The sequence below is a fragment of the Cuculus canorus genome, chromosome 5 (assembly GCF_017976375.1).
Source record: "Cuculus canorus isolate bCucCan1 chromosome 5, bCucCan1.pri, whole genome shotgun sequence".
Classification (NCBI taxonomy): Eukaryota; Metazoa; Chordata; class Aves; order Cuculiformes; family Cuculidae; genus Cuculus; species Cuculus canorus.
In genome coordinates, this window is record NC_071405.1 from 54,042,353 (window position 1) to 54,057,999 (window position 15,647).

At 35.8% G+C, this 15,647-nt stretch overlaps 1 protein-coding gene across 2 annotated transcripts in view; it reads right to left on the reverse strand.

Moving 5' to 3' along the window:
• The window catches only part of TTBK2 (tau tubulin kinase 2), a 96,512-nt gene that overhangs the window by 9,869 nt on the left and 70,996 nt on the right, over positions 1-15,647 (reverse strand). Inside the window, exon 14 of one of the 2 annotated variants that reach the window (XM_054067396.1) lies at positions 14,298-14,546. The exons of the other annotated variant lie outside the window; for it this stretch is intronic. Within the exon in view, the coding sequence (XP_053923371.1) occupies positions 14,298-14,546 (249 nt within the window). The remainder of the gene's footprint in view (positions 1-14,297; positions 14,547-15,647) is intronic. 2 annotated transcript variants of the gene reach the window in all.

Sequence of the window (15,647 nt, forward strand, 5' to 3'; positions counted from 1 at the left end):
CATTATGTGACGATTACTATGAATCATAATGTCCAAATAATACTCAACTTCAAAATTTACATCTAGATAATTAGAAAAAAAAAATACTCTGTCACCCCCAGACAGAAATGTGTAACAGGTAAAACCAAACAATCTCAGTGGAAAATGTTGCAGTTACCAAGTTACCCTCCTGGAAATGAGATGCAGCCTAACAGGCAGGCTTTTTATTTTACGTTAGTTTAAATACTCTTATAACAAGTTGTATATAAACATAGACTATTTAACAAGTACACACCAATATTTTTAGACAAATACAGAAGACAAAGAACACAGTGAGGCCCAGATTCAGGAATGGACTTAAATTTCAGCTTAGGTAGAATTCAGATACTTCATCAATAGAAAAACCCCAAACTTTTATTTACCTAATTAAATACATCCATACCCAAAATACCCACAATTTTGTCCAGAAAACTTTCCCAAGTATCCATATTTTAGCTATCACCTTCCCTGTAGAAACTTATGCCTCGCTTTAACTAAGCAACCTGGTTAGGACACCTCCTTACCTAAGATCAGTAAGAGATTCACAAACTAAATATTCACACATCTAAATCCCCTAGCAGGTCTAATCCAATAGGCACACTTAAAGCACTCCTGAAAACGGTATATCATATTTAGCCAGTCTCTTTAAAAAACAGTTGGTTATGATGAGTGCTGCCTGTAAGTTCATAGCTTAATCGTTAGAGTGCAAGTCCGGGAAATAGGAAACCTGCATCCATGTCTCTCCCCACCTGAGGGACATAAGCCCACTTCCCCCAGTAAGGACAACACCAGAATGGGGTTGATTCTTACTTTCCCCACTGAAGACAGGCCACAAAACAGACAGAAATGCAAGAGTCATGAGGTTGGGGAGTGAGAGAGCACACATAAAAGTGAGATGAGTTTTACCTCTATGGCCAAGGGAGGAACGTGCTCTCATGTGACGAGGAGTCCTGGATTGTGCTTTATACATATTGGATTGAGTCATTTGGTAAAATGTATAAGCAGTAAAATAATCAAGGGGCTACCTTCCTTCCTTTACACACACAGAGAGATCAGTTCCCTTTTAAATTGTATTCTTTGTGAATTCTCATGAATCTGACACAGTTTGAGTTTGTAATACTCAGCAAAAAGTGGAAGCCTGGAGTCTGGGTTTGAACATACAGACTTCCTTGATTCACTGATGGTAGAAGAGACAACCAGTGGCAGCCCACTTCCAGTGCTGCCAGGATTTTGCTATGTTCCAAGAGAGATTTCCTTTGACTTTGTTGCAGAAATTATACATGCTGCTGAGCTAAATGGGCTTTTGTAAGAGTTACTATATTGGTACTACTGGATAGTAGAAACCAGGCTTATCTGCCAGGACCCATAACAATTTATACTGTGTACTCAAACTTCGCAAATATAGAACAACTCTCCAAAATAAGAAATGGGAACTGACAGTGAAGGAGATATACTCAGATTTCCCATGAGAATATAAAGCTTCATTGAAATTCTTGCTGCTTTCTTTTTTTTTTTTTCATTTTCTTTGTAGTCCTATGTAACAAGATTTCCATCATCACGTGTCCACTTCCATGAAACACAAACATTCAACTGATATTATAAACAGTTAACTAGAACTAAACATAGACCACAAATCACAGGCATAAAGCTGAATAAAAGGGAGCATATATATTAATGTTAAAGAAATCATTTCTATACTATAAAATGTATTCTGGAACTCTCTGATTTACCTAATGCAGTTTTTTGACCTTAACTGAAAAATGTGGTAACATTTTTTTTTAAGAAATTTGGAATAAAATTTGGAGAAAAATACTTTCTTAGTTTTATAATTAGAATTAGCTGTAAGGCTACAGAAAGTGGTATTTTTCACTGGGGGAGAGGGTTGTATAAGGTGGTGGTGGAGCAGAAATGTAAAATAATTGAACTCCTCTTTCCCCAAGTAGACGTAAGCTGTCTGTAGCATCTTCACCAAATTAAGATTTATTGAAATTGGGCGGGGGGGGGAGCAAACAAAAACCAACACCCCCCCAAAAAACCCACCCCAAACAACAAAACAAAATGAATTCTGCAGCAAGAGGCTACTTTTTGTCTCCCTGATAATTAGTTTTCAAGTTTGAGCCAATACAGTCCTTTCATACTTGCTGAATTAAAACAGTACATCGAGAAACAAACTGGAGTTACTTAGTTTTGGGAAAACATCTGTCTCATCTCCCCTCGCTCTCGGACCAGGTTCTTTCTCTGAAAGAAGCACTACGTCCATTTTGTGTTAGAGAAGTCTTTCTTACTTCAAAAGCTTTCATGTGAGAGAATCCAAGCACATCAGTTTAGCTACAGAAAGAACAAAGGAAGTAGATTTTTGTTTTTATAAAGCATCTTTTAATGATTGAGTCAATTAGTGCCTAAATCTCGAGTGTTAAAAATAGTTTAGCAAAACTCTGTAGTGAAAGGAAAAGGAATAAAACAGGAGAAAAAAAAAAGAAGAAAAAGGTCTAGGAAACAGGGTAGCTGTTTTCTCTCAATGTTCAGAAGACAATCTTAGTTATTTCCTTTTAGTAACTTATTTATCTTCTTGGTATATTTCCAGAATTAAATTGCCTTTAAATACTCCTTTGCTCTAATATGTTTACATGCAAACTCTTTTTTACCTTGTGACCTCTCTCTCATATTTCTACTCTCAGGTGAAACCAGATCTGATCTGAAACACGTTTATATTTTTCAACAGACTTTATACCCTTTGCCACATCTGGAGAGAGAATTTCCTAGTCTTTCAGGCCTACCTTGGCCAACCAAGATTTAACCCTTACACTCAATAAATAGAAAAGTAAGCTTATTGAACAACCTACAAGTAGAACAGGTGGAAGCTACTTGTAAAAGTAAAAGACGGAACAAGCGGAGGAAAGAAGAGGATACTGGATGACTAAGTACTCGGTACTACTGAGTAGTTCACAGCTTCAGAAATGGCATCTTGAACACATACCACTTTCTTGATTTGTTTTCACTAACAAACAAAAGTTTGTTTTCTTTGACCTTTTCATAAGAGGTCAATAAACCTCTTATTAGTCTTCTCAAAGCATAAGAATTAAATTATACCCCTGTTGAGCTTGACATTTCACCTTTATGTGCAAGCAATTTAAATGACTAATCATGTCAAAGTGCCTTTCATGCAAGGGTTGCTACAACTTCAGGTGCAACTAAAAGAAACAAAAGAGCAAGACCAATTAAAAAAAAACCTGGGAATGTGTATGAGAAAACAGAACTTGTATAGAACTGAACCCTGTCAAATCACAGGATCATAGAGTGGTTTGGGTTGAAATGACTTTGAAGATCACCTAGTTCCAACTCCTCTGCCATGGTTAGGGATACAAATGCTTTCATTTGGAAGAACTTGGAAGTAATAGTCAATTGCTGAATAACTGGAAGAAGCCTACAGATGATCTCCCTAAGGCTCCTTATAAGATTTCTTTGAGTAAAGCATCAGCTTCTCTGCAAGGCAGGTCACTACAGACAACTTCATGATACACACTATACAGAATTCTAAGTTAAAAGACTGGAGGAAGTTTTTAATCCCTTAAAACAATTTTTTAAAAAAATCCTGTAGCCTTAATTATCCCATAGCCTTCTCACTCTCTTGTTTGTGAGACCTTGCGAGACAGAAGTCAAAATCAAGGAGTCTGAGGAGAGCTGACCTTGAGACATGCAAAATACACCAATTTAAATTATCATTTAGTCTAACTCAGGGAGAAAGAAATCTCAAAGTTGTTCAATACATCTCTTGTTACACAACAAATAATACATGTCAATGTTGTAAAACACTACATCTGAGGGACAAAGATCACAATGTGATGCAGGCAATTCATCTAAGAAAAAAAATGCAGGGAATAGAACTTAAAAAGCTACCTCTCAGCTCACTATGATAATCGCTTTATAACACCGTCTACTCTATTATTGCAATTCCCATACTTCAACAGAAATTATGTGATACAGCAGATTACTGAAAATGGCTGAGAAAATATAGGAAACAATGCATTTGTGGTTCTCCTTTCTCTGTGAAATATTAGAATGAAATTATTGCCAGCACAGTCTTGAATCCTTTGGCCTTCCCTAAATAATTTCTTAATTCCTTTCTGACTTCTAACTTTCTGAAAATAGGACTTGACCAAGATGAGGAATTAAACTTCATTTTCTTCAAGAAACTTTAACAAGACAGTGTGTGATGTTAAGAAAAAAAAAGAACAAAACAACTTCAACAACAGAAATATCTCTTGGACATCCTTTATTACATCTGACAAACTCTCCTCCCTTTAATCTTTTGACAGGCTGCAATAGCAAGTGATATGCTTGGATGAAATCCTCTGTGAATGTACACAGCAAACTGCAGAGATGTGAAATACTGAGTTTTGGTCTGCAATGCTGCTCAGTCTGAAAGATGTAAAGGTGTGACTATGGATTATCGCACAATATCAGCAGGTAAACACCTGACCTTTCAGCAACAGCTGCTTCCCCCCACTCATGCTGTCTGCTACCTCCTCATACACGTCAAGTCCTGTCAGGACTTTAGGCCTCTTAGAAACAGTGTACAGATCAGTTGTTCAGCTATTATTTGTCATTATTTGTAACTTCTCACATTAATAAGCCACTATCATATTACTTGGCATTCTGAAGACACTTTACCTAATCAGTTTACTCTTCAGGACTTCTTTCCTACCTTGGTAAAGTTTGTGTATTGATGAGAACAATCCTCAAGTATCTTTTCTCTTTTTCCTGCTTCTCTTTTTCATCTATCATTAGCTCTATTGCCTACCAGGAATCCGACCAATGTTAGTATGAGCCTGCAACTTCTGCAATACCAAGCAACCTCCGTGAATATATCCAGTCCACCAAGTTCATCTTACTTCATGATTTTTCCTTTACTTATGTCACCTAATTTCTATTTCCTTGCATAACTATATGCCTCTGCAAAGAAATTTGAACTGCAGTTTATATTAAAGCGTAAAGAGTATATCTGGTCATTTACGGCTAGTTTTCTCCTCCTATGAATAAACCACTGCTATGTTCATATCTCTGAGGACAACTCCCCTAGCCTACTGTTCAGAACAGTGCCCCTACTTTTCAAAATCCTCGCTTCCTGCTCTTATAATTACTACCGACTTTTATGAGTCTAATCCTTTGTATCCCTTACATTCCCTTCACAGATTAAATTCACAGCAGGGAAGAAGTTAAATATAATTATTTACAGATTTACTAAACCACACTGGCTATTTCTACAGACAGACTAACATGAAGGAAGACAAACAGGAGAAACACATGGCTGTAATTTGTGGTGTTATGCAACAGAAGACCAGCTTAAGTTTTGATACCAAATCCCTTTCAACAGTTCCACATATATATGGTACTGCAAGCATTGCAGGCATTTGTAGGAACTGGTGGTCCCCACGATACTACCCTCTGTTGTTAAAAATTCATAAATGACAAACCCTAATCCTAAAGGGAAATTACATATAAAGGCTTACTTATATCTGTCTGAAAAGAGGAGCATGTTGCTTTCCACAGCTCTTCAGACATAGTCTTTCTGCTACTGTAGAATGCTAATTTTTCCATCAATTTATATGGAGGTGGCAAGAAATAGGAAGAGGATGGAATACAGATGCAGAGATGGGAATGTAGTATTTTCATATGCTCTAATGTGAAAGGTATTTTTTGAGGATAAAGAACACACAGATCTGTGTTTAGAGTGTTTCTTTAAGGCTTATTAATCGCGGCTTAATTTCAGTATTCTGTAAGTATCTTCCCTTTTCAGTTATTCCTATGCCACTTACCAGGTAAAGGAAGAAATTTTTGTTCTAACATAAAACCACCTCCTGAAAAATCCAATAGGTCAAATGTTGATTACTCTAAAACCAGTATCTTTAATTGCTTTTAGAGAATGACTGAAATTGTAGTAAGTGGCTAATTAGTTTGGTAACATGACTAAAATTAATTTGAAACAACTTGTATATAACACATAAAACAATTGAAGAATATTCTTGAAACTTACTTAGATTGTTGGGGAACTGGGAAGCAGCTGCACTTACAGGCTATTACTTCATAACACTCATACAACACTCCTGTCATATACTCCTATTAAAAAATGGGCCAGTATTGTAATATTTCTCCTTAGTTCCACTGAGACACTCTTTTTCTAACAAAGAAAGCATGAATTGGCCTTAATAGACAGTTCAGGGATGTAAAAAAAAAGGCAACTGAAGCTTATTTAATCTTCCCATCTCATGCTATTATTACCCTCCTTACAGAAACTGAATTCCTACTTTAGCATGATTATTTTCTAAAGACACAAATATCGTAGAGATTAAGGACTACTGCCAGAAGTTTGGCTACTTAGAGAATTTTCCTCTGGCAAGTTGCAAACTACTGATTCCATGACGATTGTGTAACAAAGTAACAGTAACAAAGCCAGTGAGTTCCTGCCACACTTTAAGTAACACAATTTATTCAGCATTAGCAAATCTAGATTTTATAAAGCATCTAAAAATCTTCATTAGGATGTAATTAGTTCTCTATGAGAGATTATGCTAAAGTATACTTCAGACTGCTGCTCAAGTATACAGGTACTCAGCTAAGTAGAGAAAGAAAACACCACAGATTAGCAGGTTCCTCCACTAGCAGAGGACACATTAAGTACAAAATGACATTTATTTTTTTAATTAATGATGGAACCACTTTTGGTATATAAAATGCAGTTAAATTATTTCCACAGCTATTTTTACCATAGTTAATAATAATGTGAGCATCTTTAAGCAAACCTTTCTTTCCTTCAGCAGCTAGCTATGAGAAATATTTTAGTGTATATTCTTACTCTAGAAACAATTTTTACTACTTTTTAATTATCTTTTTGAAGCTAAACTCTATATTAATATCTGTCCATACAGAGAGAATACCTACAATATTTTGAAACAATAAAAACACAGGCTAATACTTCTTTAAGAAACTCCTAAACTCTCACTTTCAAAGTCACATTATACCTTGTTATTAAGGATCAGTATGTTCGTTTTTTTTAATCACGGTATCTTATTTGAAAAACTCATTTGAAATGCTCTATTCTAAACCTAAATTCAATCCAAGTAAATAGTCTTTCTTTGCAATGAAAAAACAGAGAGTGTCTCAGTCACTGCTTTTATGCATGAAAGCAGTAAGCTCTGGCTACTACTCTTTAGATTAATTTTTATTATTCCTCACCAATATATCAATGCCAATAAAGGGTCATCATGAAGTATCAAGTAATTCATACATAAGATCTGCCTTAATACCCACATACAGATTTCAAACGCCATTTTTTTCTGGTTGTATCTGATTCCTGTGAGCCACTGTCTAATTCTAGGTTACTGCTGTGCTATACTTATGTGTCAGTTTTGCTATACAGACTGTATTTTTTACTTTTTTGTAAAAGCATATGTATATTTCATATTCAAACAGCAACACTCTAAAAAAAATCCTCCAACAGCGCGTTAAAAAAAACCCAACAGATTGAGTCTTCCTGACTTCTGATTCTTCAGTCAGACAGTGAATCCATCCATTTGTATGTTGTAAGAAATTAAATCCAGTTCTATTCATTTAAGATTGGCACTATATTGGCACATGTTGCCCACAGTTTTGTTATGCTTGCAAGGGAGAGAATCTGTGGACACTAAAATTTCCACGGATGAATCAAACATACCAGGAGAACTGATGAAACTGTGCAAGTATAATTTTAATACAAATTCTAATTTCAGCAGGATTGAAATCACTGTACAAATAAAAGTTCATTTTCAAACTTGAAATCCAGATTAAAATTTTCTTAAAATGTCTTCTCAGGACTGTCAGGATCTGTTTGAAAGCATTCTGGGTTTTGTCATGCTCACAGGCTACCGCTAACAGTAGCTGTAATTCACATAAAGAACTAACTGCTTTTAGTTTGCTTCTAAGCATGCTTAATAGATAGCCTTTACAGAAGACAGGCCCTCGGGGTAAGAGTCTTGTCTATACTAAAGTTCTTTCTCTTTTCTTATAATGCTTTTATACACACTCCCTCCTCTGCACCCAAGGTTTTATAATTGCAGACTAGTTACAAAATACAGTTTGCAGACTCAAAGATGTGATTACCACACAGCTTATTTTTTAAAAACAAAATACGTAAAACTTCGGGCAGTTATGTTACACAGTTTTGCCTTTGTGAACAGGAGTGATGATAAATTTAAAACACAGCTCCAGGAAGTAAGTTAACAACACGGCTGATTTCAACCAAGCACTCATGTGATCTACAGTATGATGAATGTTGCTAGTTCAGTGTCAAGATTCCTTAAAATACCAGGGCACTGATGGTTTATTCTGATTTTGGTTTGGTTGCTAGCCTGGTATTATTAAGATTGCATATAAGGTAGCACCATGTTAGCAATTTTGGAGCTCTTTACACATATCACGTTCCGTGTTTAGAAGCTGCCTGAAAGCAGTCAGAGCAGCTACACATTTATAACGTGTAATAAGTAACCTCTGGCTCACGTACAGCAACAGTGTCAAATCACCAAATAGTAGACATTTTAATAATAATTTGAAACTGAACCAGTTTTCAAAAATTACATAGTAGTAGCTTGGAAATACCAGACCTCCACTTAGCGCTTGTCCTAATTTTAGTGGTTTCCCTACTTTTCCTGTACCAAAAAGTTCTCCCTTCCATATGATAGATAACCAGGAGAAAATCCTAAAATGCTGATAAATTCACAAACTCCAAATAAAGAATTTTTTTTCCTGTAACTCTAGTTGGACTAGTATAATTCACGATTTTAATGATAGCAGACAAAAGACTTTAAGAGAGAGAGAGATCTCAGTTAAAGATTATCTTGTGGATGATATGATAATATCTGTAGTTTTTATATACTAATATCTGTAGTTATTTATATACTATATTTATTGCATTAATTAGATCAATAATACATTAACTACATAAGAAATAATCATTAGGCCTTGGCATTATGCTCTGAAATGTAACCACCTGTTTATTGCAAGATCACTCTGTGAATTGTTATCATGGAAACAATTGTTGACACCAGAGCTGATCTGCTCTCCATGGGAAATCCCACAAATTATTTTGCTTTCCTGAAACATCTTTACTTATTCTATACTAAGGAAATGATGACGCTAGAAAAATGTACTAAATCACATATGTTTGGGATAAGAATGGCATTTAAAAAAAAAAAAATTACCACTTTGAGGACAGACAAGAACAGAGGAACCATGTGGTTGTTAATTTCAGGAATCTTACAAGTGCTGTGGATTCCAGAAAACACAAACATTAAAAACAATTAATAACTTTTTATTGGAGGGTTTCCCTGTATGTGGACACTACTACCCAGGCTAATTTATTGTCCTGACCTTCACTATGACATTTGTGCTGCTTCCGATAGAGGAACCTGCAGAAGGAGAATGGCCAGGAGGGTTCTGTCATTAAAAATGGATGTGTTCTCTGCAGGTAACACATTATTTGAAAAAGACAAAGAGGTTCATACTGACTGCTTGTCCTCAACCATTAATTCCTTAATTTACAGCTTGGAACATTTCCATTGAAAGCAGAGCTAACCTAACATGATGTAATTTTTAATCCCCTTTACACCAAAGGCAGATGTGAAAAAGGACTCCTGAAGAATTCTCTCCTTCAGGCAAAAGACTCTAATAAGCCTTGGAGGCAGCATTTAGATTTCTACATACCAAGTAATTATTCTGCCATTTGGATAAAAGCAACAAATAAATCTTTTTACTTGTTTGCATTAGAAAGAGAGTGTGTAGGTGAGAATTGTTCATAAAACATCATTAACAATACGAAAACCAGTTGCTTAAAAGGCTAACCTAAGGTAACCTGTGAGCTTGTGTGTGTCTTCCAGATGTTCTTTTCCTTCTAAAATAATGCTTCCTGATAGTTCCCATCCTATGTTTTTGTATGAAAAATTGAGATACTCTAGAGAAGCTTACTGAAGAAAATAATGATATCGTATCAGCGATCATGTCATCTGCCTTTCAAGAACTTAACAGTAACAACTGAAAACAGTAAGAATTCTGAATCTGAGCTTGCCTTTTAATCTGGTCACAAGCATTGTCAAACATTTACTTTCACTGATGATGAGTGAAAGCTGTAACACCACAGCAACTTCATTTTCAGGCTAGAAGTCACTGAAAAATTAACAGTTATTAACAGTTTGCCTATCATGAATGAGATGGTACAACTTCTGCACATTTTCCTACTTAACAAAATCAAGTTTGTTGTGTATGAAAGAGTTCCAGTAGCTGGAGCTAGAATAACTCCTTGAAATTTCTACGTTGATTAAACCAAATGCTGTAAAGAGTATTAGCAGCCCCCTGGGAAAAACCTAACTTAAACCTCATGCTGACTCGATATAGTTTCTATTAGGATAGGGAAGATGGGGGCATAACAAGCCTGAAATAAGAACCCTTTTTGCTACAGACAACTCTAACCGTGGCAGCAGTGAAAAAAAGACTTGCTGAACAGAGGAAAGCTTTTCCTTCTTCTCCTTCCAGGACACATCTATTCGATAATGTCCATGTCTTGAAACTAAAATTCTGAAGAGGATGATAGGAAGATATATCCATTCCTGGCATTTTTAATGGATGGCTATAATGCTAAACCAGAATTTTAACTCACTGAGTTCTAAGGTAATTCTAATTCTAAACTTCAGGTTAATTCTAATTCTAAACCTCAGGTTAATGCCACTAACAAATTAAAAATAACTTAAAAAGAACACTGTAACCAGAGAGGAGCATCTTTGTGGCTGTGTTTGTTTATTTGTGGCTATAAAAAGGATTGTTACGTGTAAAAACCAACATAAACATTCATCTCTTGCTATTGCAGACTAGTTAAACCTGCCAAAATTACTTCATAAACGATGGCAAAATTTACAACATGTACGTGCATTCCTAGATAATAAACCTAAAACATACAAAATAAAATAACAGTTTTAAGGGATATGCATTCTTTCTCTAAATACCCCTTGAACACATCAAGAAGTCTTACCTTATTCTTCCATAGATCCCTGAATTCCAGTGAGATGCTTAAAAATTAAGGTAAATTTTTCAACTCAGATCAGTATATTATTTCTCATATTGGATATGAGTATGCATATGATGGTTTGCATTTCCATAGCATCTTGTGTGGGAAGATTTCAGAGCATTTTTAAACTAATGATATAACTATAAAATAGTTTTTAAAAGTTGCAGTAAGGTAGATTGAGAAAATTAGGACATAAGAGAAAATATTTGTTAAGGACCAGTAATGCTGATTGCTTAACCTGAGCGATAGAGATTATCATTACTCTAACCCAACAAATTACCAAAAAAACCCAATAAATTAAAATTAGCCCCCTTGTACTTGTCTCATTAAGCACATCAAAAAATTAAAATATGCCACAATGAAACACAAAACCGCAATCCACCTTTGTTCAGGGCTGAATTTAACTGTATAGCAGCCAGTTTTCCAGACAGCTGCCATGGCTAAAAGAGGTTTTCACTGTCTTATTGAAGAACTAGAGCTGAGAAAACATAGAGAGGTCGCCGAGTTTGATTGTTTCTCAAGACACAGTCGCACATTTAGCACCATGTCTATCTAAGCGTTGTCTTCATACACAACTCTGGCCAGTAGCTGCTGCACTCACATCACCTTTTCCATTGACCTTACACAACACTCTATGTAGTCCTCTAATAAGCAGTATTCAGAGAATTTATCTGGCTGAAAAAATCCACTGAAACAAAGAAAAAGGTTATGTTTCAAGAGGATTTGCTCTACAGTTTGGCCATGGTATAAAGGCAAAGGACACTAATGCACTCTGGCCTCACGCTTCAGATTCAAGTACAGTCAAAGAACTCATTCTGATTTTTGTCAGCTCTAATGCTGCCAGACTCCTTCGTCAGGCTGCAAGTTGAATAACTGAAGAGCACTGAAGCAAAATAGAACCAATTCTCCTCCGTAATATAGGTATGTCAAAAGAGGCATCCTCTTTATGAAACAAGTAAAGGCAGACCTACATCCTATGGAGCAGAGAATATATAGAAAATTCATGCCCTCCTTTATCTGTTGTCAAACTAGAGGAACGTGGGTTACAGTTCCTAAACCCTCACTCTTCAACAATCAGGAAAGATAATATCTTTGCTTGATTTCAGGAACAAATGTATCATTTTTTATTTGTTAATACATGAAATGAAATTCAACAGCACAGATCCCCGATTTCTGCAATTCATTAGTCATGAATGTTGAACCAAATTTCCAACAGCAGGAAACACACAAAAATATATTCAGTATGAAATACTTATACAGAATAATGTAGAATGACATTAAAATTCTTTGTAATAATTAGCTGGAGAAAAGCTTTAGATCATTAAGATGTATATTCATCTTTCATGCTGCTGGAACTTTGAGCTTGTGATGTACTAACATTACTGCAGTGTAGAAAGGAGAAGAACTAGTGAAAGTATTTCAGCTCTTCAGCGAGCCAAAAAATTACACAAGCCCTTCATTGTTGCAATGAACTAAAGAGTCATGTGCTTGTAGTTCCCATAGCAAATGAAAAACTGGAAGTTAAACTCTCAATAGAATCAGGACTTTCAAAATCACAGATTGAAAAGCAGTCATGGACTTACCAGGCAAAAGGAAAGAAGAGGCTGAGAATGCTACATATAATCATCACTCCACTCAGTTAACAGCAGCTGGCAAAACACCAATTCTTTTTCATGTGACAATAAAGTATACCATTTTGCACGCCCGATTAATATTGCAGCTTTATTAATTTTCTGGGCACTAAGGCAGCCAGAGAAGACCCTCTATGCCAAACTACTTTCTTTGGAGAATTGTGAGCAGTTTGCTAATTACATCTGCAATACATTCTGACTGGAAACTTTAAATCATAGATATACAGGCAAAATAAAACAGGTCATTTTGCATTTTGGGATACAAACTAATCCTGAAAAATAATGAAGCTTAACTTTTAATGAGCTAATTTCTCCTAAGACCTTTTCCCTAGACAATCATTAGTCATCATGAGGACACTGGTATTTTGGTATCCCAAGTTCACAATAATGAACATCTGGGAGCTACTATTTACCTATTTCCATACCTATTTGCTATTACTACTATTAGCTACTATTTACTTATTTCCGTAAAGGGTAGAACTATGTTTTTATATTCAGATACAAAGCAGACAGGAGCTGCATGAAAAAAAACACTGTTTGCCTTTTTATCACTCACCACTGATACTATGGAAGTTTAAAACAAGCTAATGCTGATGGATTAATTTTAGTATCAATACTCCTGTGCATGCTTCACTGGAAAAAAAAAAAGAAGAATTCTTTTACATAGAAGTACTTATACCATAAAATATGTTGGAAATAAAAGGCAACACAAAATATAATCCAAATAAAATATTAATGGTAAAATGATGATGATATGTTACGGTCTTATGCATTAATGCTATGTCATACTGCTTTATCACTCAATGCAAGCTCATGCTGCTTAGCAAATCTCAATATTCTTTTGATTAATATTCAAATTACGGTTAACTTCAATTATAATTTAAACCTTTGTCTTTTTCATATTCAAATGAAATTGGGAAAACAAAACAGTGAGAAGTCCCCTTTTTCTAGTGATATTTTCCATCAGGTATGACCCCTAGTAATTCCCACTTTGCATACTGCAAACAGTGGAACAACCCATTATTTATTCATTCCCAAAGCAGCAATTGGACTAGCTCTATATCCATCTTCCTCACGTTAAAATCACTTAAGGTGGGCCAAATTTTGATATGTGTTTCCAATTCAAAATCTGAATATAGGAACACATGAAAAAGAGAGATTTTAATCTTAGTTTTGGAAGAAGTAAAAGTCTAGAAAACAGACTCTATAACCCTACCTTTTTCAAGAGAAAACTTTCTGAAGAAGTGAACCTATCTTCCAGAACATCCAGAGATGCTTGGTGGTCCAGATCATAATCCAAGTAACACCTTTCTAAATATTCCTCTCTCTAATTTTACCTCTTCTTAGTGGGACAATAGATCTTCCTCACAGCGTATTCCTGACTATATTCCTGAACAAGATCCATTCGTATTCCCCAACATGATCTGTCAAGATCCTTTCTTAAGATGTTGTATATAGCAGCAGTATGACTAGCACATGCCTATTACTGCACCGTGCAGAGCAACTTTGCAGATGACTGCTATGACGCAGTCACTTTTATGAAGACAAGGCTTATTCACCTGCTGAAGTTGTGCTTTTGAGATGCGAATGACAGGGGGAAGCTTGTTGCCACAGGGAATAACGGGAAGCTGCCTACGACCAGTTGAGCGGGAGGAAGAGGAGTGGCTCTCAGCTGATTGACTCCTTGGTAAACCAGCCTCTTTCAGAGGATCCGAGTGGATGGATAGATAGGCTAGAGGGCTCATGGTGCGGAGGATGGGACTTGAAATTCTTGGAGTGGAGAAATGCAGCGTATGAGATGAGTTGAGCTGTGAGAACAATATGGCGGGGAAGAAAATAAGGTTCAAAAATCAATAATTAATAATTCTTGGTTATGCCTTGCCTATATGCACTTTCTTAGAAGACCATATTCGCAACCCCCTCACAGGCTAATAATTTCAGACAAATCATAAATCTAATCTTCACATTTTGCATCAACTTTTAAAATATCCAGTGTCAAAACCAAAAGTGAGCATCCTTTCTCTAGCTGGCTCCTACCTTCATTCAGTCAGTTAGTAACCATCTAAGGCAAATATAATAAACTAACACAGTCTGTTCCAAGGAGATTACATACACCAACTAATTGATAGTGGACTGGTCCTTGCAAATGCTTAGCACATCCATGCAACTGCCAGCATTGCTTCTGAGATGGCTATATTTTTGGGATATATACCCACTGTAGGATTTACAAATGTGACTGTACAACTACGACTACAACAGCGTACATTAAGAACCGTAGCTGACAGGATTAAGCTGTAAGATTAGCACTAAGCAATTTTGATGAAATGTTTTAACTACAGGATTGAACTAGAAAGGTACGCTGGCCTGGACAGTCCATGAACAATTGCTTCATCCTGAACTACATCACTCAAGCATTTAGAAAAGAGGAAAGAACAGGAACTGCAAAGTCTGAGTGTTCCAGTTGAATGATTTTAGAGCAAGTACACTTTAAAATTAGTTAGTGATGATTCTAACAAACCTATAGATTTGACATACAGCTCTGAAATCTGTGCAAGACCTTTTCTAGTGCTGACTAAATATCTAATGGTGACATATCTAAGTATTTGTAAACGAGATTTCTATACACAGTTTGCACATCTTTGTTCCAAGTATATTTAGACAAAATCATGAAGAGTAAAGATACAGAAACTTTTTGCAAGCTTCATGAAGGTGGTTTTCTATTTCCTGGTACTTGCAATTCTAACATGTATTCCTTGGAAACAGAGAGAACCTGTGAAGCATTCCAGTTTACAAGGAAAAGGTATTTTCAATTGGGTCAATCCTAAATCTTCAATTCCCATAATGCACAGCCATCTCTCAAAGGGGAAAAAAAGGTATTTCCAGTGTCTCATAAAAGCGTCAACTGAGGA